The following is a 26,896-nucleotide window of genomic DNA, read 5'->3' as shown; positions in this document are numbered from 1 at the left end:
TATTCTGTGTGCACTAATTGACATGTGGCAGTATACCTCCGTTTTGTGGGGAGGGCGGCAGCATATAACCTGAGTGGAATTAATTAAGTCAGAAACAACATGAATAGCGTGAAATAAGGAGCTGGGTTGGAGGTGGGTTGACAAGTGGCTTGCAGAGAGAGCGACTGCTTAAATAGATGCTCGAGGCTTAATTAAGCTGTGATCTTAAAATTAGTCAGTAAATAAAAAATGTCTTTGGGTTGTAGTGATCAAAGAAAATATAACTGTGACAACAATGTGAGCAGACATAATAGGTACCATTTCAGTTGTCCAATGTCTTGGAAATAAAGAAAACCTGTTGCTCCTGTAGGACTGTGATCCTTTGTTGTTGGATTCATCTTGGCCTCATGGTGAGACTGGTCAGGATGCAGGGTAGTGAGATAGAAATGGAATAAATTCATCATTTTGTAGGAAAAAAGTGATGGTGGCTGATGTGTTTTGGAAGTTAAAGAGCACAGAGATGCAGAATAATGACACCTCAAAGTATTTAATTATTATTTTTTGGTCAGGGAGGCTTTTGTACGTAACAATTTTGCTGCTAGTTATCTATCAGATAGCTTCTCCCAGAAATATCACTTCACACACACACTTTACTGTTCTGTCTCTGTGCAGATCTGAACTACTGTGGGACCAACCGGCCCTGTAAGAATGGAGGAACGTGTATGAACACGGAACCAGACGAATACCACTGCGCCTGTCCGGATGGCTACTCTGGCAAGAACTGCGAAATCGGTCAGTGTCTAAATACAACGCACCAAACATTTAGGTTCAAAGACCTTTGCTTTGGGCCACAGTACATTTGGGACAAAGCTCCAAAGAAACATAAAAATCTAATTAGACATTTGACTTTCTTTTTAGCGGAGCATGCCTGTGTGTCTAATCCTTGTGCCAACGGAGGGACGTGCCACGAAGTCCCTACGGGGTTTGAGTGTCACTGTCCTGCTGGCTGGACTGGGCCAACCTGTGCTAAAGGTGAGAGGTGCTAAACTGTCTAGGTATTTCCCAGGTATGGCAAATATTACTTAGATGGATGCATATAACTATAGTTTTCTGTACCACACTAAGTACTGTGGCTGTGATAGTAGCTTTAACATACGTCTTATATTTCAGACACTGATGAATGTGCCTCCAGCCCCTGTGCTCAGGGCGGGACATGCATCGACATGGAGAACGGCTTCGAATGCCTCTGTCTTCCACAGTGGACAGGCAAGACCTGCCAGATAGGTATGTCTGTCTATCTCCATCTAATGAATGATGTATTCTAAAGAAAGAGAATCATCTCATTTGAGCAGCTCTTTTTTTTTTTTTTTTTGACTGCTCAACATCATAAATTGATGTGTTTTTTAAATTAAATTAGGTGTCTTTCAGGTAGAAGCTTCATAATATTATATAATTTTAATTTTAAAATCCTAATTTGAAAAACCACTGCATGCTAGATGATATGTGGTGAAGCCAATGTGTGTGGCACCTATGGTGAATTCCATGCATCCACACTTGCGCGCAGAGTTACAGCATATCTAGTTGTTTGTTTATCCTGCCACATCGTTTAACCAGCAGTATAACTGCAAGAGGCCCACTAATTTCATGTGTGTGTCTGTCTGTGCATGCGCATGCCCAGCGGAGACGCTCTCCGAGCATCGTCTGCAATTTGAGCCAGGTGACTTGAGTAAAGCTAAAAATAACCCCCCGCCTGGCAACTGCTAGCCTTGGGACCAAATCTACTCCACTGGGGGGTTATCTTTGGCTCCAGACTGGCCGTAACAGTGGAGTATATGCGCTACGGTGAGGCAACGCCCCAGCATAGCGGAGCCCTCACACCCTCCGGCTTCAGCCAGGAAACACTTTATAACCTGTAAACATACACAGGGAGCAACCGAAATGCAGCGGCTTGTGTTACGAGTCCTGTTATTCTCAGAGTGCTTCCCCTTTCAGGGAGCAGGGTGGTACCTGTGGGAGAGGGAGATGAAGTGAACGGGTGCTTTAGATCGGGAGGAGGCTCGGGTTTTGGGAAGGGGTTTGGGGTGTTTAGTTTCAGCAGGCTAACAGGTGCCGCTTACCTCCTGGGAGTAGTATTAATGCACTGTGTGTTGGTTTATAGTGGGCAAGGCGGCACGGTGGGAGCGGCGAGCGCTGCCTCTGAAACTGACCACTTGGAATGCCGCAGGTTGGCCCTCAGGGAATGCAAAAGAGAGACATTAACCCCTAGGGGTGGGGATGAGGACAAAATGGCAGGAGTAGGGGGAGGCAATGGAAACCAGTGGAAAAGTAAACACCCATCCAGACATGAACTTTACTTTATTACCTAGTACACATTACATTTATTTCAGTGTTCATTTATTTAAATAAATCAAGTGGCTTTATTGTGATTCCAACCATGTGCGGTGGTACAGTTCACAGTGAAACGAGACAACATTCCTCCAAGACCATAGTGCTACATATGACATATAACAGACAATCAACACAGGACTCCATAAAGTGCAAGTGTGCAAAAATGGCAAAAACACAAAACAAAGACAGTGCAACACCAGACAGAACAGAACGATACAGACACAAGACAGCAGATGACAACAATGACAGTGGGTTGTGCAAATGACTGCACACTGTGCAAAAAGTAACTTGATGTGTCATATATATATATATATAATAAGTGCAGAAAGCTGTGAGCAATACAGGAATTAAATTAAACTTGTGCTGTGGTAGGGCGCTACTGAAGTGTTTCCAATAACCATCAAAGCACCAAAATTGGTTTTGGAGACAGCTCCAAACAGGTCTACAAACAGCGTATGCCCAGTGCGGATGACAACCATAAATCAAGGTGTTGGAAAGAGTTACCATGAGTCAAATATTGCAGGATAATTCGCAGCACTTTGAGTTACCATGGAGCATTTTTTGTTCCTGAAGTCTGCGTTTAAAGCCCGTAAATGAAATGAAAAAAGAAAAAAAAACAATTCACATAAGTTGTCGCTAAAAGGGAAGTTTGGGAAAGACCTTCGATCTTTGGCCTTCATTTCAGTGGGCTGTGTGACAGGAGGCTGTGCTTGGTGACGGGCTTTCTGAGCAGGTTCTTGGCTTTAATTCATTTTCTCTGTGTCTCTCATCTCCATTTTTCAGATGTAAATGAGTGCGCGGGGAAGCCGTGCCTCAATGCTTACGCTTGCAAAAACTTGATTGGTGGATATCACTGTGCCTGCTTTCATGGATGGGTGGGCCAGAACTGTGACATCAGTTAGTATCAGTCCAGCAGATCATTAGTCTTTAGCCTCTTTCCAGCTACCTGTAGAAAACAGAGGTGAAACAGGGGCCTCTGTCCAGCCAGCTTCTTTTCCACTGTAGCAGTAAATCAGTGTTTGTTCTGATAGATGGTTTCTCATGAAAATCTACATCATGTAATTCCTATTTCAAAAATAATAACCAATTTTTCAGGAAAAATGGTCTTTCTAGATGCTTACTACAAGCACTGACAGCATAGCAATATGCTATTAATATCTATCGATATCAAAATTGCTAGCAAAATTCTAGTAAATTCCAATATAATAGGTAACATCTTTTAATATCTGAACATAGTATTTACTGCAGTTTTTTTTCTTTTCCCGAAATAAAGAAAAAAATATCTGCACAAAAAAGTCACACGGGGCCTTAAAAGCATGTGAGTTTTAACCTGGTTTTGCATATTTTCAGCAATTTTATTGCCACCAAATTTTTTTCTTTGGCAAATTGATTTAATTAATCACGTTTATTAAAGATATATTAAAGAATACATTTATCTTTGACCTTTAATTTTGGAAACAGTCCAATCTCTAAGCTCAGTGGTAAATTTAAAAAATATTGGCAAAACAATCAAAACTTCACCTTAAAATATTACTTCTTCCAACAGTAGAAAGTACATGTTCATATTATGTGACCAAAACATTTTGACTAGAATTTCCTTATGCTTTGGTGACACAGGTGTGCTAGCAACAGAATGAGCTGCTGTCCAGTATAGTCCTTAATAATTCATATGTATATAGTATATTTTACATTGTACACATAAAAGTCAAGAAGAGTTTATCTTCTTAGAAAGCACAAAAAGAAAAACGTCTACTGAGAAATCCAGAGATTTGCAGATGGCAGTGGAAGAGAAGCTTGTCGGCCAAGGAAGCTGGGCTTTAGCTGTATTCTGTCTCTTATATACCTCCCTTATGGCTGTGTACCTGCTACACACTGGCTCACTCTTCTAAAACTACAATGTTTTCCCAAACTATCAAACTTTTTTCTTAAATTGCTTAAACTCTTTAGGGTTAGCTTTTTTCCCTCTGCAAGTTAAATTCCGTTGCACATTCTCACAGCTCATCTGCACCTCTGAATCTGCAATTCTTCCAGGCATGGAAAACTTTGCTTTGGTTTCATCGACCACTTTCCTGTAGCAGCTGCACGTTACAACACTGTTCTGCCCATTTTGTCAAAGTCAGTTTCAGATCTGACATTTTTCTTGTGATTGATTATTCAACAGACGTGAACAGCTGTCACGGACAGTGTCAGAACGGAGGGACCTGCAAGGTGAGACTTTTTAGTTCAAACATAATGAGGTCTTTATTGATTTTATTTTTGATGTGATGACAGCAACGGAGAAGTAACATGCTTCTTGTCAATCATCCAAGTACCTGTCAAAACATAAAAGAATAAGCTATTATGACTTTGAAAGGTTATCAACATTCAGTGACTGAATGAGTTTTTGTGTTTTGTTAAACAAATAAAAAACAAAACTTCAAATATGGACTTGGGTTTGGATTTGAAGCCTGTTTCAGATAAATCAAGAATTAAAGAAAATGCATGGCATTGATCCAGTAAGTCAAGTAAGCTGCATCAGCCTCCTGGTTAGTTTTGCATGTATTAGCTAAAGAAGGTGTTGAGCTGTTTCTTAGTGAAAAACAGTTTTTTCCTTATAACCTGAAATCAGTCACTATTTGTGATGTGCAACTTACCCTTTCCAAATGTCACAGCAGTTGTCATGGTGAAAGCTTGAACATATCTGGACAAAAGTGACAGTTTAATTATCCTCTATAAATAAAATGTGTCAGCAGACACTTTGATGACTTCTTATCTTTATACCAGGAGTTGGCCAGAGGCTACCAGTGTGTCTGCCAGCCAGGTTTTGGGGGTCGGCACTGCGAGGTTCCGAGGAACTGGTGCAGTAGCAGTCCATGTAAGAACGGCGGGCGCTGCCACACTCTGCTGCACGGCTTCATGTGTGAATGCCCACAGGGCTTCACTGGAACAACGTGTGAGGTAAGGACTAAATCCAACTTATATAATATGCAGAAGACAGTTTGATGTTTTTGCTGTAGTTTCGTTTCACAAATGCATTTTCTGTTTTTCTTCCTGAAGTTGCAGAACAACCCCTGTAGCCCAAACCCGTGTCAGAACAAGGCTCAGTGCCACAGCCTGACCGGTGATTTCTACTGCAGCTGTCCGGATGACTATGAGGGCAAAACCTGTTCAGAGCTCAAGGACCACTGCAAGACCAACCAATGTGAAGGTAACCCAGCATCTTCACATTTTTAAAAAATGTACTCATCAGAAAATTGTGACAAATAATTCCAAAGTGCTCCCCTTGCTGATCATCTCTTTTTCATTTCGTTACCCCAAGTGATTGATAGTTGCACTGTTGCCGTCACAACTAACGACACTAAAAAGAGGGTGTGGAACATCTCATCCAATGTGTGTGGACCGCGTGGCCGCTGCATCAGCCTGCCGGCTGGGAACTTCAGCTGCTCCTGTGATCCGGGATTCACTGGCACCTACTGCCATGAGAGTGAGTCATTATTAGCTGACACTCCCACACACACACACACACACACACACTGACTATATTTATCATCAGTTACCATCACTGGGAACCACATAATTCTTACGGTAATTCAAACTCTCACTTCAGCAATCATGTCTGTCTTAGTTTGGTCTACTTAGTTTGGTCTACAGCAGAAGGAAGAAAGAATCTCAATAAACAAAATGTAAAAGACAAAAATCAACAGTTTTGATCTTTTCTTGAAAATTAACGGGGTATTAAAAGAACTCTTCTCTCTTTGCCTGCAGACATTAATGACTGTGCACCATCTCCGTGCAAGAACGGAGGCACTTGCATCGATGAGATCAACTCCTTTAAGTGTTTCTGCCCAGACGGCTGGGAGGGCAGCCTCTGTGATGTTGGTGAGTGTGTGTAGGTGTGTGGCAGAGGAGTGGATTTTTCTCAGTGTTGGTGTAGCTCAACAGTACAAGCTGTAAAGGAGAGCCTGGCTGAGTCATGCAGATTATGAGTCACAGCCATGGGAGACACAAGAGGAATGATGAGCAGTTTGAGGATCTCGCAGAGGACTAGAAGATTTGAGATAAATACAGGTGTAAAATGTAACAATCAAGCCAGCTGACAGACTCAAAATCTATTTTGTGGCTATGTGCTTACAGACAGTGCACACATTTGCAGATGACAGTCTATATTATATTTGAAAGGAAAAGGGTTAGGTTTAGACAGAAGTAATTTATTGGTGAAATAAACATTGACAGTTTTGAGTGCAAAATACTATAATCTCTGCCAAGACTATGCCTGGGGCTAGAGAAGCTTGAGTTTTTGCTGAAGAGTTGAACCAAACTATTATCACACGTTATCTGATTACGTTAGGACGGTAATCAGTAGCTAAAACGAGTGCACTGAGTTGCTGTCTGACTCTTTTCCAGACGTAAACGAGTGCAGCAGGAACCCCTGTCAGAATGGAGGCCAATGTGTCGATCTGCTTAATGACTTCTACTGCAACTGTGTAGACAACTGGAAAGGAAAGACCTGCCACTCACGTAAGTTCAACATGCGAGCCAACTCATTAAATAGACACTTTGCATTGCGTCAAAAGCTTAAAATCTTTTCCCCATGCCATCTCGGTGTAGGCGAGAGCCAGTGCGACTCCACTACCTGCAGTAACGGGGGAACGTGTTATGACCACGGAGACTCCTTCCTGTGCAGCTGTCACTCAGGCTGGGGTGGCAGCACCTGCAACACGGGTGAGACACCAGCATCACTTTTGTTTCACTGCAAAAACACAGAGTTACATTAATGATTTATAAAAAAATTTTTTTACTGTGTTTTATTTGTTTTTTTTAGCCAAGAACAGCACCTGTGATTCAGGTCCTTGCGAAAATGGAGGGACATGTGTTGGAGGGGGAGATGCCTACACTTGTATATGCAAAGACGGCTGGGAAGGACCCACATGTTCACAGAGTATGCAAAGTTTTGGGTATTTCTTACATTCTCTTACTAACCAGGATACATGCAGATACTGTGTGTTTAAAAAATCGTATGTCTATATACTGTTATAGCATCAGGATAAAATCAGTTACATATGCTTTTTATACATTTATACAACTCACTCATTCTCACCTATGGATTATGACAGGTTTCAAGTTTTCAAGTTAATTATGTCTTTCCTCTTGCAGATGTTGATGACTGCAATCCTCATCCCTGGTAAGATATGGAAATATTTTGCCCTCTAATGATTTTTAAAAATGTATTGGTGCTACAATATATCAGTATCTAAGGAAATCTGTATGTGATGTGTTTTTGTTAATGAGTTTGAGGTTGTTGGTTGGTTGGCTACACAAAACAACACATTTTATAATTTTTTTGTTTTTTGCAATTTATTGAAAAAATGAGGAGTACACAAACTGTTGAGATCTTGGGATTCTCTACATCAGAGAGGCTACCCTGGACAAAAGCCTTCCCTCCCCCTTGCCCTCCCCTTCAATGACTGACAGGTGGATTAGTGGTGGTTTTGGTTTTTTGGAGAAGGCGGTGGATGAGGAGGGGGAGAAGTGCAGGAGAGTGTGAAGTGTCACCCCTCTGACCATTCACCGACCTCGACCTGGGAAACATTGTAAGGAGTGAAGGTGTTGAGGGGTGTTTGGGGGGGCTCGGTATGTGGCCTGGGCAGATTTACATATGAAGCCTGGACATTGATCTGGGATCAGCTTCATCCTGCTGCGCCTGAGAGGCTCTGCAGACCCACAGAGCAGAGCGTGGGATAAATCAGGACTACTAAGCTACACATATCTACCCGTTCACCCATTTTCCAGCTATGCGTACATTTTCTTATCTCTTTTGTGTGTGTGGGCGGGGTTATATGGGTCAAATTCGATTATTTACTTACCAAGTACAAAAAAAATTCAGAGAGCTTTTGTTAACATCAAAAACTGAATATTTGTTTCTAGGTTAAATCCACTTTTGATTGACTTGTTTGGATCTGTCTCCTGTCTCCTTTGTAGCTACAACGGCGGCATCTGCGTGGATGGTGTGAACTGGTTTCGCTGCGAGTGCGCTCCAGGATTCGCTGGACCGGACTGCCGCATCAGTGAGTCCCTGGGAACTGGAAGGGGGCATGAGGCTGGGGTCAGATGGGCGGGGGTTCAGGGGTGAAAGGCCGCAGCGAGGGAGCGTGAGCCGATTGTTTCAGGGCGACAGATTAGGAAGCCTTTCAGGAAGACCGTCTTAACCTCTCCCCTCTGCACCGAGCGAGGTCAGAGCTGAAGTTTGTCAGACAGGTCTGTGCGCTCTCCCGTGGCCCTTCTGGGAGAGAGCTCTTCAGAAAAAGCCCCCGCTGAACCAAAGCGTTCAGCGTTATTCTTTTAAAGAGTTTAAAACCAAACCGGTATTTGAGACTTTTTTTTTTTTTAAAGTAGAGAAACACTCAAAAGAGAAATGCAACACTGAAAGAAATATCTGTACTTAAAAATATTTTTTAGTTCTTAATGTTTTTAGGTTGTAGTTTTCAACTTTCTATGCGCTATAATCTGAAAAGTTTTTTCTAACAATGCCTACAATGCTTGCTTTTTAAATAAAGCACTCACAGTTGTTACAGTGAGTCACCGGGACTTGTCTAGACTGGTCTATGGTGGGCATTAGAAGTTTAATAATTCTCTGCACGCTGCCTGCGGTTTTCTCTTTCAGACATCGATGAGTGTCAGTCGTCTCCTTGTGCTGAAGGTTCGACCTGCATGGATGAGATCAATGGCTACCGCTGTCTCTGTCCTCCAGGACATGCTGGACCTCGCTGCCAAGACTGTAAGTACAATAAATAGCTGTTTATAGAGGTTCATAAGATGATGGTTTAGACGTAAATCAGATTTGAATCATTTTATTAAAGAAGACCTATTATGCTCGTTTCCAATATTTCTTTGCTTGGACCTTTTATCAGAGTAGCTGTTTGTTCATTTTTCACAAACGTTTGTCTTTATTTAGCACCCTTTGTGTGCCCTTTGGGTCTGAAGCCTATACGTAGATCCCTTGGCCCTCTATTTAAGCTCCCTGTCTTCTGATTGGCTGTCCCCAGTAAACACAAGGTCTTAAAAGCAGGAGGGGCTAAGACAACCATATTTGCAATATCCTCTGTCTATGACATCAAGCAGAGCTAAAAATAGAAAAAGTATCTGAAATGGAGTGAGCTTTTGGCTTGCACGACTACATCGGCATACACTGACATCATTATTTTGAACTTCCACCATTTTTAATGTAAGCATTCACTACTCTGATAGTAGGTGCTGTATATGACAGAAGAAAAGGAGAGAGAATAATATGTCTACCTAGGGCAGCTCTATGGCTTTCATGTGACTACAGTGAACTCCAGCAGTTTTATAGGATTATAACTTACATTTAAGATTACATTTGACAACTTCAATTGTTGCTTTAATTCTTTCTTCTTTCCAGTCATCGGACTTGGGAAGCCATGCCGTCACACTGACCTACAGTTTCCTCACGGCAGCCGCTGGGAGGAGGAATGTAACACATGCCAGTGTGTCAACGGGAATGTTCATTGTTCCAAGGTTAGGAATACGAGAATGAATCGTAATTGCTAAAGCTAAGCTAGCTCGGTATTAGCTAACTGAGCGTTTGGTGTGGACCCTCTCTCTGAACGCTGAATTCCTCTAGGTGAGATGTGGCCGTAAGCTCTGCATCCTCCCGAAGGCTCTTCCGCCTCCCGAAGCAAACCTTCCGTCCTGCCCCGGAGGTCACGAGTGTGTGGAGCACCAGTTCCTCACCTGCTTCTCGCCACCCTGTCATCAGTGGGGGGTGTGCTCAACGCCAGACCCCCCCACACCTCTGCACACCCAGTGCGAACCTAACAGCGGCTATCTGGATAACAACTGTGCTCACATCACACTCATCTTTAAAAAGGACAAAGTGCCACAGGTGAGTAAATCATACAGAAGTAGGAACTTGAATCGTTGTCTTCTGAATTTTTTTAAGCTTGGTCTGTGGGTCCAGTTACAAAAGCCTTTTATGTCTTATGCTTTAGTGGCACTGAACAAAAATCTGTGGTTTTACATTGCAGGCACAGTTCACATAAACGTGATTCTTAATGTATTCTCCATACATTTCAAGACTTTATTAATATTAACACATGGCTTTTAATATAGAGGACACTTTTACAAAGGGACAGGTGCTGGATCAGCTCTGTACTGACCAAAAAACTTTGAGTCTTAGCAGGGGGAGGGGAAAAGTTTGTCTGGCTGTCTGGGTCATGCCTGTCGGGCATGTCTGAATGGGAACAAATCTGCTCCTCTGACAAAGTGTTGATGAGGCAAGGTTTTCCCCCTGCTGGGGGATGCTTTCGGATTGAATCCATGTAAGAAAGACTTAAAAGGAATGAGAGGAATTTGTTCACCCGTGTTGTCCGTGTGCCGCAGGGAACCACAGTGGAGAACATCTGCTCGGAGCTGAGGTATCTCCCCGTGACTCGGACGCTTGCTGAAGAGCGGGCATTGCTCATCCTCTGTGACCAGTCCTACTCCACCAGTGATGCCGTGGAAGTCGCTTTGGTAATTATTACACACACACACACATGCACTTGTGTGCACTTGTCCCACAATGTAAGACTGACTTGTGCCTTTATATTTGAAAAAGCAAAGAGCATTGGTGAGAAGTTTTAGGATGATTCCAAGACAGGAAAAGGAAGAAAGAAACGTTTAGAAAGTCTGTGAAGGTTCTCAGTCATACAGGTCATCATAGTCTAAGGAGCTTGGAAAGAAAAGCGACTTCTTTAAGTTGCTTGAAGATGTTTCACCGCTCATCCGAGAAGCTTCTTCAGTTTGAAATATGTATCTTTATGCAAATAATTCATCCCCCATTATGGCTACTGCATCCACCCACTACCATGATTCTGTGGAGATGCCTCTCTGATCTTTGATCCTGCTTACACGAACTCCCAGTCTTTCCTCCTCACTTGTCCCTTTTTTTCTTCTTCCACTTTATTGAATCGCACATAACCCCCCACTGCAAATTGTTTCCAGTAGAGGACAATAAAATCAGATCTTTTTTCTATTTTTGGTTTATTTCGTCCTTGTTTTAGAAAACAGAGAGAGGAAAGAAAGAAGTATTTGATGCTTTTAACAACATCTGGTTAAAATTTAGCTTTACTTTTGGGAACTTGCCGATCTTGCTCTCCTTCTGCGTATTTCTTCTTCTTCCTCTGCATCTTTTCCTTCCCTGTCTTCTTTATCTTCTCCTTTAATATCTGCACAATCTGTCTGATCCCATCTGTCTCCCTTGCTTGCTTTTATTTGCCCTCCTTTATAATTTCCCCCCTCTTTGTTTTAGTTTCTGTATTTCTCACTCTCGGCCACCCAGACTTGAGGGAATCAGTCACATCTAAGCTCTTAATGGAGGGGATTAGTTTTTGTTCCTCTGATGTTTGCAGGCCTGTTTTGAGCGACAGATACAGGAAAAGGAGTGGTGAGCCTGACATCCACCCAAACTCCTCAACAAGGCTTTCATAAAAAGAAGGAGGAAAAAAAATAAAAAGCTCCACTCCCACTTGTTGCGGACTTGTGTTGCAGTGATATGTCACCGCTCAGTTTCACGTGCGAGTGAAATCTTTATGATCTGAGCGCAGGCTTTAACCTGAGCGGATAAAGAAGTGCGATGCCTGTGTTTCAGAATGCATGTGGGGACGAGTGGTTTGTCTTGGTTTGTGTCCCCTCGAACATGTTGTGGCCTCTTCAAATGTTTTTTAAGGAAAACTGATGGATTCAAGAAGTTGTGGCCAAATATTTGAAAGTGTTTACTTCGATTTGTTTCATCAGGCATGCTCATCACAGAGTTGTCCATGGGTGCTGCACAGAAATTTGCAGACTGATGTCCGCTTGTTGTAGGTGTGGCAGTGTTGAATTTATATACAGATATGGAAAAACTAGTAAGGTGGGAAACACTTGTTTATGTTCATGCTGTGTTGGTCCTTTGCTTTAGTGCTTGGCATGGAAAAAACAGTCATCATACATAAGAAATCTTTTGTAGTGGAGTGTTGGAAACTGTTTTTAATTTTAACAATTTTTTGTGCTTCTTTCTCTTCATGGGGAATTCCACTGTTGTTCCCATTACTGTCCAAGCCAGCGTTTCTACCAGTCAGCGTTCTGTCTGCTGATAGCACCGCAAACGTTTGGCTCGATGCTGTTGGCTTTTTGGAGGCGCTGGTGGAATTTCCTCTGTCTTTGTAGCCATGCATTCAATTTAGTTGAGTTTTATTTATGTATATATATATACATATATATATGTGTGGTATACATATATTTATATAACAACAAGGCACTTTGTATTGTAAGGTAAAGACCCTAAATAACCCCAGAGAAAACTGCAACAATCAAACAACCCCCTTTGAGCGAGCACTTGGTGACAGTAGGAAGGAAAAGCTCCCTTTTAACAAGAAGAAACCTTTAGCAGAACCGGACTCCAGAGGGGGCAGCCGTCTGTCGTGACCAGTTGGGGTTGGACAAACACAAACCAACACTAATGAACTAAACATTAAATGTGTTTTCATCCGCTGCTCAAGATAGTCCCAAATAATTGCAAAAAAAATTAATTATTTCCTTCTGTTTGAGCTTTTTTTTGCTGAGGATTACCTTTCCCGCTAGGTAGAAATAGTGTAAGAGGATGTGGACTGATTCTTCTTACAGCTCTTGGAGGGAGCCCTGTCTACATGCCCAAAAGTACAACTAAGTTCTTAGAACTCCAGCGTTGGGATGTTTTAGCTCCTGCTTCAGGATAGCCGCTTTCTGGCACAAGAGGAACTTAAACACTAGAACAGTGATTGTTCTAGAATTGAGCACATGTTGCTGTCAAGTGTGTTAGATACATTTCCTCTCCAAACTGGAACAAAATATGGTAAAAATAAATAAATAAATCCTTCAATAGTATTTGGGTGTTATTAAGCAAACTCGGGCCTCCACACACAGTAAACAATATATAGAGAAAATGATAAACCCCAAAAGATCTCCTTGCAGTCTACAGCATGCACGTTGTGCACTGAGCTCAGTATCTCTGCAATGTGATCTGTCAGTCAGTCTGGAAGTTGGGTGTGTGAATGAGCTGCTGATTTCCTCAGGAGAAGAAAAAAGGAGTGTTTGTCCCCAGGCGAGCAGGGAGCACAGCTGGCCTCTTTTCTATTGTTTGTCCTAATTGAACTACACAGCACACAGCTAATCCCCCAACAACAGCCCTGCATCCCCAACTCCACCTCTCTGTTCTCACCATCAGCACCTTATTAGGCAATTAACTCCACCCTCAGCGGGGGGGTGGGTTCACAGCCTGCCAGATGTTGGGAGGAGAATCTCTTTTATTCTGACGGATGAATGTGTTTTTTCTTCTTCTTCTTTTTTGTCTTCTTACATGGCCTCGAGCGAGACTTTGACCATTTGGCGAATGGGACTTCTTTTCTTTCTCTGCTGCACTGAGGGAATCTGTGTTTTGCAAATTTTTTTCCTTTTACCTACAAATCAGCTTTTCTTTACATCGCTGAAAAGCTCTATTCAAAGAGCACTGAAAGGTTTGAGGGAGTATTTGTGTCCCCTGTAATGAAAAGCAACTGTCAGATGTTTAAGATGTGCATTACATATTTTAGTGTGTGCAGGGATCTTGATTTGATTGGAACTCTCTCTGTTATTCTTGTCACGATGGTTCTGGTTTTGCTTATCTTCTGGGTTTGGTTTGTGAGAATCAGACTTTCTGGCTGTAGAAAACTAAACGTGACATGATGAACCTTTCAGAAGAGGCACAGAAATGATGTGATTTTAACCAAAAATGAATGCAATGAGATGTTCTCATGTAATCCAGGATTATACAAAAGCAAGTGTCTTCCAGGACCATAATTGAATGAAACCATTAATTCCTGCAATCAGCTATGAAAACACTAAACTTTCTCTGAGCTATACCCACCACATATTCAAATCTAAACGGCGAAACAAGTTATTTTGAATTAAAAAGAGAAATAAATCTTATGGTTCCTGTTCTTCCTCTTTGTAGTCTTTTGAGCAGGATGGAGGATCGAAAGACGGCGACTGTGGACAGATCCAGAAGGTGGCCAGCGCTATCACCAGTGCGCTGTCCAAACGCCAGAACAGCACCATCATTCTGGCAGTGGTTGAGGTCAAAGTGAAGGTGGTGGTGGAGTGCCCTACTGTTGGTGAGTTACACATCGGTTCCTCTGTGAGAATTAGTCTACCGTATTTTTGTCATATTTGCTACAGCCAGCATTTTTGTTCAATTTATCACTTAAAATTGTGTTGCTCAATCACGAATCACACTGATGTTACAAAATTCTATACAATCACTCTCTGGCCTCTGATCTGCAAGAAAAAACTGAAGCGGTTCCAAATTTAGTCAAATTTAGTTATTATATTCTGTACAAAACAATAGGTACATGCTTTTTTCTTAATTTTGCCGATGGTATGATATATCTTTGTAACATCTTTAAATGCAATGATCTCCTAATATCCCATTAAACCTTCCTCTTCAGGTTACCTGGTCCCAGTTTTGTGTGTGGTCTTCAGCGTTCTCTGGATCTTCTGCATCGTTGTTTGCGTTTGGTGGACCCGCAAGAGGAAGAAAGAGCGCGAGAGAGCGGCCCGATCTGAGGAGACAACAGTCAACAACCAGCTGGAGCCGCTGCGAAGCAACGCTCTCAAGGATAACCGCGACAAAGACGTTCAGTACGAATGCAAGAAACTGATGGGCCCCTCTGACAGGACGTGCGATGGGGCCGAGGGTGAGGAGGACGGGGAGCACGAGGGGGATCAGGCGGAAGACGAGGAAAGGGCGTTGGGCATGGGAGACAAGTGTCCGCCTCAGAAGTGCACCATAACACAGGACAGGGGAATGATGGGTAAGGGAGGGATGATTTGTACAACGCGCAGCGGTCCGCTGAAGGTGCCGCACCGGACAGCGTACAGCCCCAAAGACAACCGGTGTAAAAACCTGAATGCCGCCAAACTCAGCGAGGACATTAAAGATCACTACGTGTGAACCCCACACAGGAAGAGGAGGGACCGTCTGAGTAAAAGGAAGAAACTGCGATGTCTTCAATGTCACTGACTTTTCAACTCTTAAAAGCACCAAAAGTGAAGATTACAGATGCTTTAATTTTATATTTTTTATTTGCCTCGCCTTATTTAAATTCTTCTTCTGCAGCACAGATGTTACTATAAAAAAAAAAAAAAAAAGAGGCATGAAAATTAAACATCACGGCTTCGGGATTTCTGGATTGTTACACTGTTGAAATCAAGAATTTTCTTTTCACATTTCTAGATTTTCTGTTTACACACATTTCTTTCTATTTTTTTTTTTTGCTTCACTAGAAAAAAACTAACGCTCACGTTTGTTTCTTTGAAACTTTGGAGATTTAACTGAACGTCATTGGCTGGCAGCTGTTAACGCCGTTTCTACTGCGTGGCGTGGTGCATTTGTTTCCTGTCTGCCTTAGCCCACACCTGTGGGCCTTTTCTACACTGTCTTCAAATCATGTGTTTTTATTTAAAGAAAAAAAAATACTAAAAACAAGTTTTATATATATATTTAAGTTCTTTGAAAGTTGGCACAAAGTAACCACTGTATAATGCCTGGCATGATTTTTTTTTTGTTTGTTTGTTTACAGTCATAAACATCTTAAAGGTTTATATATCATTTGAAAATAATTGGCACTACTTCCTGCAAGTCTGCATGATTATTTTTCAGCATATTGCTTTAGTAGAAAAGTGCCTTCAGCTCCTATTTTTACTTCTTTCCTTCCTCTTGTAGACTGTATGCAGATTTTAAATACACAAAAAGGGAAAGAAGTCCTAACAACAACTCGATCGCAGTAAATGCTGTTTTCTTCTTTGCATTGTACATATGTAAATATAAAAAATGGCTGTGTATATTTGAGTTTAATAACTTAAGTGATGCTTTGTATCATAGTTATTCTAAAAAATAAGATTGTTTTGTGGTTGTTTCTTTCTTTCTTTTTTTAATTATGTCATTCCGTTTATCAGTGTCTGTTGACACTACGACAGGTTTTAGACAGATTTTTCAGTGCCCGTGGTCCCACTGAGTCATGAAAACTTGTTTAAAGAGAAATTAGGTGTTGATTGTTTGTCTTTATGTTTAGAATTATTTGTTAGAGAGCTGATCCCAGACCTGCCAGCCATTGGAACAGGCTGTGAGGATCAGCTGGGTCATCAGTGCTACAGCTACAGGAACTCCATCATTAACAGTCATTTTCATCTCACTGGAGACCTCCAGAGTGAAATTTTATGAGCATTTGCAATAGTCACCTTTTATTACTTTTGATACTTTTAATTCTACAAATTCAATTTGTAGTGTATTTTCTTTTTTTTGGGGGGGGGGTCCATTTGATCTTTTTAAACTTCAGTCCCTGAATTTCATTATCACAGTGTTCAGGGCTAAGTATAAAGCCAGTCCTCCAAAAAATATATTAATATGACTGATGTTATTTTGATTTTATGCCATTTTGTATCCAGATAGGTTCTAATTTATGTATTTGCTCAGTTTTCTGTTGGACTTTTGCTAAATTATGTATTTTCTTTCATTTTCTCCACATTGGACTTGCTGTAACACACCATTGTCATTTATCACTTAATGACTCACTCATAACTGCTGATCTCTACCTTCTAATCCACATTGTTCTTTTACATTTGAAGCAATCCGAGTAGATCCAGATCTAGGTTTCTTTGTTCAGGTTTTCCTCAGTATCATCACTCAAAACGAGTAAAGCTGTTCCCGAAAGCACTTCTTAATTCATTAATGTCATACTCCCTACAGAAATGCATGTACTGACATTTGACAATCATCATTTTGGCATCACAGCAGGCAAGCAAATTGAAGAATTTTGATATTTGTCTTGTCAAAAGCAAAGGCGAAGCGCTGCATGCTATAAATGATGTGTTTCTGTTCATGTCTGGCAGAATGGAAATATAATTTCAAGTTAAGAAAGTTTTTGACTGACGGTTCTGAGGTGCTCTGCCACATGCTGCTTACGAGATTATTGGACACCAAATGGCAAAAAGGAAAACTTTGGTGAATCTTTAATCAGCACTGATGCATCTGATTTCTATTTTCAGTATGTAGAGGACGCAGGGTCCAAACAACTTAAAAGCCCCGCTGCCAGTCTCACTTGAGCCTCTTAGTATGTGAGTTACAAATTTATAGTTCTACAGTCTGCTGACAGCAGAGGTGCTGCACAGAGCAGCATGGTGTTAGCTTCAAACAACTCCACGGTAATCATCCACCCAGGGGAAGTGCTGTTTAGCAAGACACTGAAACCTCATCACAGACAGTGTGTTGTGTGAATGGGAACCTGCTTGCAATAGATGTGTCTGTATCCTAATGTACCGCCTCTCCCTGTGTGTATCTACTCTGGTCTAATGAAGGGAACAAGTTGTATTACTGTTGATGTTGTTTGACTGTTGTGGATGTTGTCCAGTCTGTTTCTGCACTAAGAACACACAGGAAGAGAAATGTTTAGTGTTACCTCCACAGCAGTTGCAGGAGGGGGTTGGGGGTCAGTTATCGTCACTGTTTGCAGATGAATATGATGATTTTTTTTTTCAATATCTTTTGTTAATGCAGATGCATTCATAGAAAACCCAAATAATTTTTCTCTCAGTAAATTTTTACTTTCTGTTAGCCCCACACGGAGGGCTGAATGTGCAGAACATTGTAATTATTTTGTACAATATTTGGTAAAAGTCTTGGTTTGTTAGTGGAATTTTTTTGTTTGTTCTTAGAACAATACTATTATTTATTAAAGTATTTTATACCAAAGTCTGTTTTGTGTTGTCATTTGTTAAAAAGCTGTCATTGGCTACTGCAAATGCCCTTATAACTGGACCTTTCACTAAGGTACTCTTGAAGCTTTCATTCACCTTCCATTCTGTAACTTGTTCATTCTAGACATTTGAATTCATCCTAAAGTTGTAAAGTGTTTCTATGTATTCATTGTAAAATTCCAAGTTCCATTTAGTTCAAATCAGCACTTTGAAAGGGAACATTTTACATTTGTATTCTAGAATTTTACTTCCTACTTAAAAACTCCAACCTCAATTCTCGAGCGTCACTTTCCAGTAAAGTTATATTCATTCGATTTTAAATCCCACACAATTACTTTTTTTAAAATCTTTTTTCCAAATTAGAACTTCTACATTTTTTTATTTTAGAATGTCACTTTCCATTCTAGAACTTCTTTCCCTCCTTGACTCAAATTGTCACTGGAACTTCAATTTTCATTCAGCAATTGTGTTTTACAGTTTGCAGTTTTTTATTTGCAGACCTAAATTTAAACCTACCGCATGTCTTTGGTGCTAATCTAGTTTTCACTAGTTTTGAGAAAAGGCGCTGTAATCAAGGAGTGTCAAGCTGACACTTCCTTCCTTTCCAAACTAAAAGTCTGTCCACTTTAGGTCACACAGAACTGCTGTATTGGGTCAATATTAGCTTTGCAAAATGTTTACAGGGAGTGTGGTTAAACTATCCTAAATGAAGTTTGTTCCATAAACTGAATTTGCTTATGTTTCATTTGTAAAGGGTTACGAAATAGGTTTAAATTGCAGGAGTTCACAATATGAGTTGTTTTACCTTTTTTACTTTCTACATTTCTAAAAAAAGAAGAAGAAAAAAGTACACATTTTTTCTGCAATATTTTCTATCCTATCTTATTTTTGTATGTAGCTTGACACCCAAAACATTTCTTTAGCCATGGAGACAATTGCCCAGCATCCCGCTCCCACTTCATTTAGCGCCAAGCCAATAAGAGAAGTCCTTTGCATGACTACATCTGCCCCTTTAATGACATGGTGGGAAATGATTAACAGTAGCCCGCTCTGCATGAAAGCCTTCCAGCAGCTGTGTTGGATATCCTTAATGCTTGGTGGGACGTTATGTGCTATGCTGTGTTCATTAACCCATCAGTTGTTTTGGGAAGAATGGGGAATGTGTCTGGAATCCTGGATGGCATAGCTTTCAGGTCACATGCACGTTCAGTGCACATTTGTGATCTTTGTGATCCCTTATCTAGAAATGTGCTATATAAATAAAACTTTACTTTACTTTACATTTGCTGACCTGCTTGGAGTGGAGCACAATGGGAGAATGAAAAATAACGGCACAGTACAAACAGCAGGAACAAGCGATAGCATTAGCAACTGGTGTCGTCCCACAATGTAGCATGTAAACAGAATTAAACTGCTTGTATCAGAGCACCGCCTTGTAATCGGAAGGTTGCCGGTTCGAGCCCCGGGCCGGACAGTCTCCGTTGTTGTGTCCTTGACACTTCACCTACCGCCTACTGGTGTTGGCCAGAAGGGCCTATGGCGCGACCCTCTGTCAGTCTGCCCCAGGGCAACTGTGGCTACAACTGTAGCTTGCCTCCACCAGTGTGTGAATGTGTGTGTGTGAAGGGGTGGATGACTGGGTGTGTAAAGCGCTTTGGGGTCCCTAGGCGGGACTACGCCTACTACGGTAGTAAAAGCGCTATACAAATACAGGCCATTTACCATTTACAGGAGCTGCCAGTAAAATCACATAATCCTCAGACAAACTTGACCTAAGAGGCCTGTTAAAATCACATTGTCCATGTTGGGAATCAGTAATTTAATGGCATCAGCAAATTCCATCTGGTGATAAAGTCCAAGGCTTGGGAAGCCAAGCGGAGCATTTGTAACTCCAGCCCATCTAGAAAGTCAGAGCAATAAAGCTTAAGAATTCACTTTATAACAGCAATGTCCTTCCTAATGAACAATATCAACACCTTCCACAATGGATTCTTCATGGATCTCAAATGATCTCAGAAAAGATACAAGTGGAAGTGCCATATGTCCCTCCAGGGGTGAAAAGAGCCAAATAACTGTCTACAAGGAAGTCAAGAACATCTACTTGTGATGTGTTTTGTTTTTAGCTCAGCTTTTTAAGCACATATGGAGGCAAAAAGTTAAGAGGGAAAACATGAACAGCTCCAAATATGTCGTCTAAGGAGCTTGGAAAGAAAAGCGTCTGGACTTCTTTAAGTTGTTTTCACCTCTCATCCGAGAAGCTTCTTCAGTTCTAGGGTCAAACGGTGGAGAGTCCCAGATTTAAGCCCTATGAGAGGGTCCCCCCAAAAGGGACAATGGACCCCTAATGATCCTCTACCTAATCACACGAGCCAAGGTGTGAAAACGGGTGTAGGTCAGCTCATTGTGAAACCTAGCCCCACCCTATCATGAGATTTCCTGAGGTCAGATGGCCCAGGATGTGAGTGAGTATTAAGGAAGGGAAGGGATCTCAGAACTGGATTGTAGATGGCAGACAGTTGGTGTCGTAAGCCACCGCCTCTGTTCAAATATGGTCGCTCACAGTGGGCATAGATTCAAATCAATTCAATTCAGTTCAGTTCAATTCAATTTTATTTATATAGCGCCAAATCACAACAAAAGTCACCTCAAGGCGCTTTGTATTGTACAGTAGATACAGAGAAAAGGCCAACAATCATATGACCCCCTATGAGCAAGCACTTTGGCGACAAGTTACAAAAAAAAGCTATAAGAATTATAAACCGATCAAACTATATAAAACCAACTAACATTTTGTTTATTAATCTGAATACCCTGAAATTTTATGATTTAGTTGAATATAAAATGGCACAGATAATGTATAAAGCACAAAATAACTTGCTTTGCCGCAGTACTCAGAAGCTGTTCAAAGTCAGAGAGAGTCAATATGACTTAAGGGGAACAGATTTCTTAAAAAGAAACAAGATAAGGACAAATATAAAGCAGAGATGTGTTTCTGTTAGAGGAGTTAACCTGTGGAATAGTTATGACAGTGATTTAAAAAGGTGTAGTTCATTTTCCTTGTTTAAAAACATGTTTAAAAATAGAGTAATAGAAAAATATAGAAATCATAAATGAAAAGAGCAAAAAGGAGAAAAAACAACCTCTTGATTCTTTTGCTTTGATGTAGTTACTTATCTAAGGTGGAAAGTTTTTTTTTCTTTGTTTTTTTTTTCTTTGTTTGTTTGGTTTTTGCTTTGTTTTATTACTTTCTTCAAGCCCTGTGTACAGGAGCTGCATACAAAAAGATATTTTGTGAAAAGGGTTGGCGTAATAAGCAAATGCTTCAGCCAATACCTTTTGATTAGCCTTGTCTCATGCTTTCTTTCTTTATGGTAGATTTTTGTTCTGTTTTCACTGTTTGTTTGTTTTGTTTTGTTTTCACTGTTTTCACTGAGATTTGAATTTGAATGTTAATCAATAAAATCAATAAATCAAAAAACTCCCTTTTAACAGGAAGAAACCTCCGGCAGAACCAGGCTCAGGGAGGGGCGGACATCTGCTGCGGCCGGTTGGGGTGAGAGAAATAGATGGCCTCTTTCCCTCCTCTTTCAAACCATCTGTCTTCTCTGTCCAAAATGTGAACATTGGCATCCTCAAAGGAGTGACCTTTGTCCTTTAGATGCAGATGAACCGCTGAGTCTTGTCCTGCCGAGGTGGCTCTTCTATGTTGTGCCATGCGTTTATGAAGTGGCTGTTTGGTCTCTCCAATGTAGAGGTCTGAGCATTCCTCGCTACACTGTACAGCATTCCAAGTATGTCAAAATCCACAAGCTTTCCTTTTGTGCAATAACACATTTTACAATAAGACAAAGCCCAACAGGCAGGCAGACATTTAGGTATTAAGAAAATCAAAGATCCAAAGTTGCTTTCCATCAGTTTTTGACAAAATAAAAAAGAAATTATATTGTTTTAGTCAAAATAATAATTTTCTTTAAGGGAAACACAAATTGCTTACATACAATCCAAGACTGGGTACAGTAGGCTGGACAGTCTATTTAGTAAGTTTAAAAAATATGAAATTTTCCAACACATTGAACAATAGAAGCATGTCTCATATATAGAGTACTGTTTAGAAATATGTACCTACATACAAAGTGCAAGAAAACATAATTAACCTCCTTTTCCATTCTTTTTAACATTACAACATGGCTATTTAAGTTGTTGCTACCAGGATGGCTAACTAACCAACTCTTCCAAGTTGGTCCCTGTCATGCTTGAAGAACTCTAACTGATGGGAGATGTGTCGTGGATTCACGGACCATTTGATGCTTGTCATCCTGGATAATTTAAACTACCAACTCAAAATCGTTTCTATGGTGATAACATTAAGACTTTGCTTTGTGCTTAACTGAAAATATATCATCCTCTGTACCTAGAAGGATGACTCAATGTGGCAGATAAGCGGCTGAAAAGAATGATGCGCGCAATGTGTAATGATTGATAAGCTGTGTTGCAGGTCGGCCAGTTGGTTTCTTGGATGCTGTTAACGGTGCATGGATGCGTAGTTTGACAGTTTGAAGCGGTTCAAAAAGTCTGGTCAGTCTGGATGCTGCACAAAAATCAAAAGAAATGTTATTATTTACTTTCACTTTCTGCAATATTAGCTTGATGATTATGCTTTTTTTTCTAGTCTTTTTTTCCTTCAGTTTAGAAAAAACAGATGTTTGCGTCTGGCAGCACGGTGGCACGGTGGTTAGCACTGTTGCCGCACAGCAAGAAGGTCCTGAGTTCAATTCCACCATCAGGCCGAAGGCTTTCTGTGTGGAGTTTGCATGTTCTCCCCGTGTTTGCGTGGGTTCCCTCCGGGTACTCTGGCTTCCTCCCACCGTCCAAAGACATGCAGCTTGTGGGGATAGGTTAATTGGATAATCCAAATTACCACTAGGTGTGAATGTGCGAATGAATGTGAGTGTGAATGGTTGTCTGTCCCTGTGTGTTGGCCCTGCGACAGACTGGCGACCTGTCCAGGGTGTACCCGCCTCTCGCCCTATGACAGCTGGGATAGGCTCCAGCGCCCCCCGCGACCCTGAGAAGCGGAAGCGAATGGATGGATGGATTTGAGTCATCTGAGGCTTTTTCTAGTAAATCAACTTGCATCCATTGTTCACCTTTTATACACGCCTGTGACTGCCCCAGTTTTTCAGGAAGACTTACCTGGCATCATTGTGATATCAGAAATAAGTGAAAGTGTCAGAAGTCAAATAAATCCAAAGAGTTCCAAGCAAAGAAAGTTTTTATCAACATCAAACATTTAATATTATAGACTGTAACTTCTGAGCTGTCCTTACCTTTGAAAATGCTGCAATTTTTTTATCCATCCCTGGAAAATACAACAGCCGTACAATTGCTAGTAGACGCATTATGTAGAAACAGTTTGTGTGTTTGGTGATATTTGGTGCACAGCATTCATAGACATCATTCTGTCTATGAATGCTCTTCTTCAGCAGCTAGTTAGATTTCCATCTTCACCAAAAATACATCACATATCATCACTAGCTAGGATGTAGCAAATGAAAAATGAACCCACTCAACAGTAATATGCATTAACCTGCTTGTCAGATCTAATTGCTCATTAACTCAGGGTGCAGGAACACTCTTCCAGCCTTCTTTAACCACAGGGTAAACTGTGGTGATAAACAGATGGTCATAAATATTGGTCATGCCTTTATGATCACATGGTCTACAGCAATGCTCAGGTAGGTGGTCTTGTGTTTAAATGACGCTCAGTTGGTACTAAGATGCCCAAAAATCTATTCTTAACTTACACGAGTGACATCCAGTGTGGTCTTCTGCTGCTGTCGCTTATCTGCCTTAAGGTTTGACTTATTGCACGTTCAGAGATGCTCTTCTGTACATCTTAGTCAGCTCAAAGCAGTCTTCCTATTCTCCTCTCACCTGTAGCATCAACAAAACAGTTGGTCATCATAAATTTCTCAGATACTCAGACTAGCTCGTCTGGCACCAACAAAGCCACTTAAATCACTTTAATTGCCCATTCTGATGCCCTGTTTACATGTGAAAACACAATGAGTTGCTGCCATCTGATTGGCTGATTAGGTATTTAAGTTGACGAGCAGTTGAACCGGAATACCTAACAAAGTGACCGAGTGTGTAAGAGAAACATAACAGTACCAAAGATATTTTCAAATCGGTTGTATTTTAAACAAATACAACTTATGAAAGGTTGAAACTGAATAACTGGATCTGACTCCATAAAAAACAGTGTTAGTTTATTTTTTATTTTTTTTATTTTTATAAAACTATCAATGTCTTAGTTTCATTATATGTTGTTATGTACTTTAAGTACAATAAATTGTTTGTGAAATATTACATTCTACTTTTATTTACATTCCACACAGAAAAAAAAGCTTATGCCAAAAACACTGATTTTAAGTAATTTGATTAGATGTAAAATTTCCATGCCATTTTGTGACATATGTACAATGTAAAACATAACATTGATCGACATCTGGTCAAATAAAATGTACTTAATTACTTGCATACATTCATTTTATACCAAGCACATTTTCTTCACAATTTTTGATATTTCAGTTCAACTCAAAATTACTGCCTTACCTTTATTGAAGGTCAAAAATATTTTTAGAAAGCTTATTTCATGCACTGATGTTTTACTTAAAGAAAAAAAATATTGGTAGTATAACGCACACTGATCTAATATAACAAAAGAAAGAAGAACATTTTAAGTTTTCTTTGGTGGCAGTGCCAAAATGTGTCAGTATAACTAACATCCCAGCTATAACTCTATAACTTGTTTTTTTTTAAAGCCTATGGAGATAATTGTTACTGATATTTCACTAAAAAGCTACAAGTGTGTACGGCAGAGTGACTCTCCAACGGGTAACCGGGCAGTGTCTACTTCGTCAGGGTTTCACAGTAAAATCCGAGCTATTCCCTGACCTGCTGGTCTGGCGCCGCTTAGCTTTTAAACACAATGACCCAGATATAATGAAGCTGAGAGGCTCAGTGACTTTTCCCGGCCTCCTCCAGCTTCCCACACAAACAGAAACCTCTCTCTGCACACACCTGTTTCTGCCTGACCACCAGCAGCGAGCTTTCACGCACTCTCACACCCAAGCACTGACAAATAACTGCCACAATCTCTATTCCTGGACCAGGTCCCAGCAAGCGCTGGTATCCAATTTATGTCTGAAAGCTGCTTAGAACGCATTGCCCAATAATAAACAACAACAACAGCTGGAGGTGTTACAGTGTGTTCTCTTTTCAAAAAGTGTTTAGTTTTGGTTTGAGGATTTTTTTCAAGTGAATTAGCCCAGGTTTCTATCCCCATACTATGATTATGCGGAATTGTTGCTTCAGACAGAATTTATGTTGTTGAATTTTTAAAGGATTAACATTTTTTAAAAGAATTAAAATCTTTTGTAGCATTGACCTAGTTGAATGATACGCCCGCATAAAAACAAACTGCTTTCAACAGCCTCACCTAAATTACTTCATTGTAATGTAATGTCTTATCTCTTTGATCCAAATGTTTTCAGCAAGGTTTCTGAACCTGAACCAAGGGTACAGAGTTTCATTTCACCAACATGTCGACATTGTTTTGGTCTTTTCTCAGTTTAAATTGAAGCCTATTATGTAATCCTATTGCCATGCATTTTCCAGAACTACTTACCAAAGCCTAATTTTGAATTTAACCTCAAGTGATTTGAGCCCTCAGTCCTTATTTTATTGCCTTGCATGGTTTGCAGGTATTATAAAACCAAACTTGGATACTGCTGTAGCTTGTCCAGTCACTAAATATTAGTCTAGATTACAAATGATTAAAATTAGTCACTCAAATTGCTTTGAGCACTTCATTTATTGCCCCTTACATCTTCAGGATTTGTTCCACTATGTTCACGTCTAAAGTCTTTAAGCTTCTTTTTCAGTACTTCCTCTCTTGCTTCTTTGTGTAATCACAGAATAAGGCTGTAGCCGGGCTTGGTCAGTTTAATTGAATTCTTACACACCAAACTAAGTCTGAAGCAGACTGAGGCTCAGGGTTTAAAGGGTTTGACAGTTCATTACATAGATGTAAGAGGAGCGTGGAAACGGGTAAGGAGACAGAAGCAAGAAGTCTTCAGGATCAGACTGATCCTGAAGACAGCAGGATTCCTCGTCGTTGCTGGCCACACCTTGGCCTCACTGTTGGCGGTGAGCCCTCTGACTCCTCCCAGGGTTAGGGCCGAATCCACATGTTCAAACGGAGATGAAAGGCCCCCAGTAGGAAGGTTTGCCGGTGCCAATACCAACTGCCTGCCAAGTAAGCCCTGCTTAACATGCGCTTCCAGATGTTACTGACGCTGATTATTCTGCTCTTTGGCTCTCCCTGGAGTCAAGGAGGGAGCCTCCGCTTGACCCCTTCACATCAAAGTGTGGAGGAGGACTCAAAACAATGAGCACTTCCAGAGAAGAGCGAAGGTCTTATGTGTGTGTTTATGTGAGTGTAAGTGTGTGCAGAGTGAGGAATCAATGATTTATGAGGGTAAGAAGTGGGTTGGGCCTCTCATCTGAATAGTTGACATTAATGCCTATGTCCTGTGGGTATGAATCCGGAGAGCAGAGAACTGACTGACTATGAGCTCACACTCGCATACTTTTGCTCATAATTCAATCCACACTGTACTCTACATACAGTATTGTGCTTCACAGTAAGAAGTACTTACATCCTTGAATGGGAGCTGTAATA

At 40.8% G+C, this 26,896-nt stretch overlaps 1 protein-coding gene across 2 annotated transcripts in view; it reads left to right on the top strand.

The window, feature by feature from the left end:
- The window catches only part of LOC102212692 (protein jagged-2-like), a 49,679-nt gene extending 31,543 nt beyond the window's left edge, over window positions 1-18,136 (top strand). The window contains exons 7-26 of one of the 2 annotated variants that reach the window (XM_005728593.2): window positions 652-771; window positions 898-1,011; window positions 1,150-1,263; window positions 3,151-3,264; window positions 4,529-4,575; window positions 5,131-5,304; window positions 5,404-5,554; window positions 5,666-5,830; window positions 6,112-6,225; window positions 6,751-6,864; window positions 6,955-7,068; window positions 7,169-7,285; window positions 7,501-7,528; window positions 8,326-8,411; window positions 9,008-9,121; window positions 9,764-9,879; window positions 9,986-10,246; window positions 10,744-10,875; window positions 14,351-14,510; window positions 14,844-18,136. In XM_005728593.2, the coding sequence (XP_005728650.1) occupies window positions 652-771; window positions 898-1,011; window positions 1,150-1,263; window positions 3,151-3,264; window positions 4,529-4,575; window positions 5,131-5,304; window positions 5,404-5,554; window positions 5,666-5,830; window positions 6,112-6,225; window positions 6,751-6,864; window positions 6,955-7,068; window positions 7,169-7,285; window positions 7,501-7,528; window positions 8,326-8,411; window positions 9,008-9,121; window positions 9,764-9,879; window positions 9,986-10,246; window positions 10,744-10,875; window positions 14,351-14,510; window positions 14,844-15,349 (2,861 nt within the window). In that variant the 3' untranslated portion in view covers window positions 15,350-18,136. The remainder of the gene's footprint in view (window positions 1-651; window positions 772-897; window positions 1,012-1,149; window positions 1,264-3,150; window positions 3,265-4,528; window positions 4,576-5,130; window positions 5,305-5,403; window positions 5,555-5,665; window positions 5,831-6,111; window positions 6,226-6,750; window positions 6,865-6,954; window positions 7,069-7,168; window positions 7,286-7,500; window positions 7,529-8,325; window positions 8,412-9,007; window positions 9,122-9,763; window positions 9,880-9,985; window positions 10,247-10,743; window positions 10,876-14,350; window positions 14,511-14,843) is intronic. The other variant, XM_005728594.2, reaches the window with a different exon arrangement.
- The last annotated feature ends 8,760 nt before the right edge of the window (window positions 18,137-26,896 follow it).

This window comes from Pundamilia nyererei, unplaced genomic scaffold (genome assembly GCF_000239375.1).
Source record: "Pundamilia nyererei isolate P.nyererei 1_Seehausen unplaced genomic scaffold, PunNye1.0 scaffold00029, whole genome shotgun sequence".
NCBI lineage: Eukaryota > Metazoa > Chordata > Actinopteri > Cichliformes > Cichlidae > Pundamilia > Pundamilia nyererei.
The sequence above is the reverse complement of the archived record's forward strand: the minus strand, read 5'-3'. Positions and strand labels throughout refer to the sequence as shown.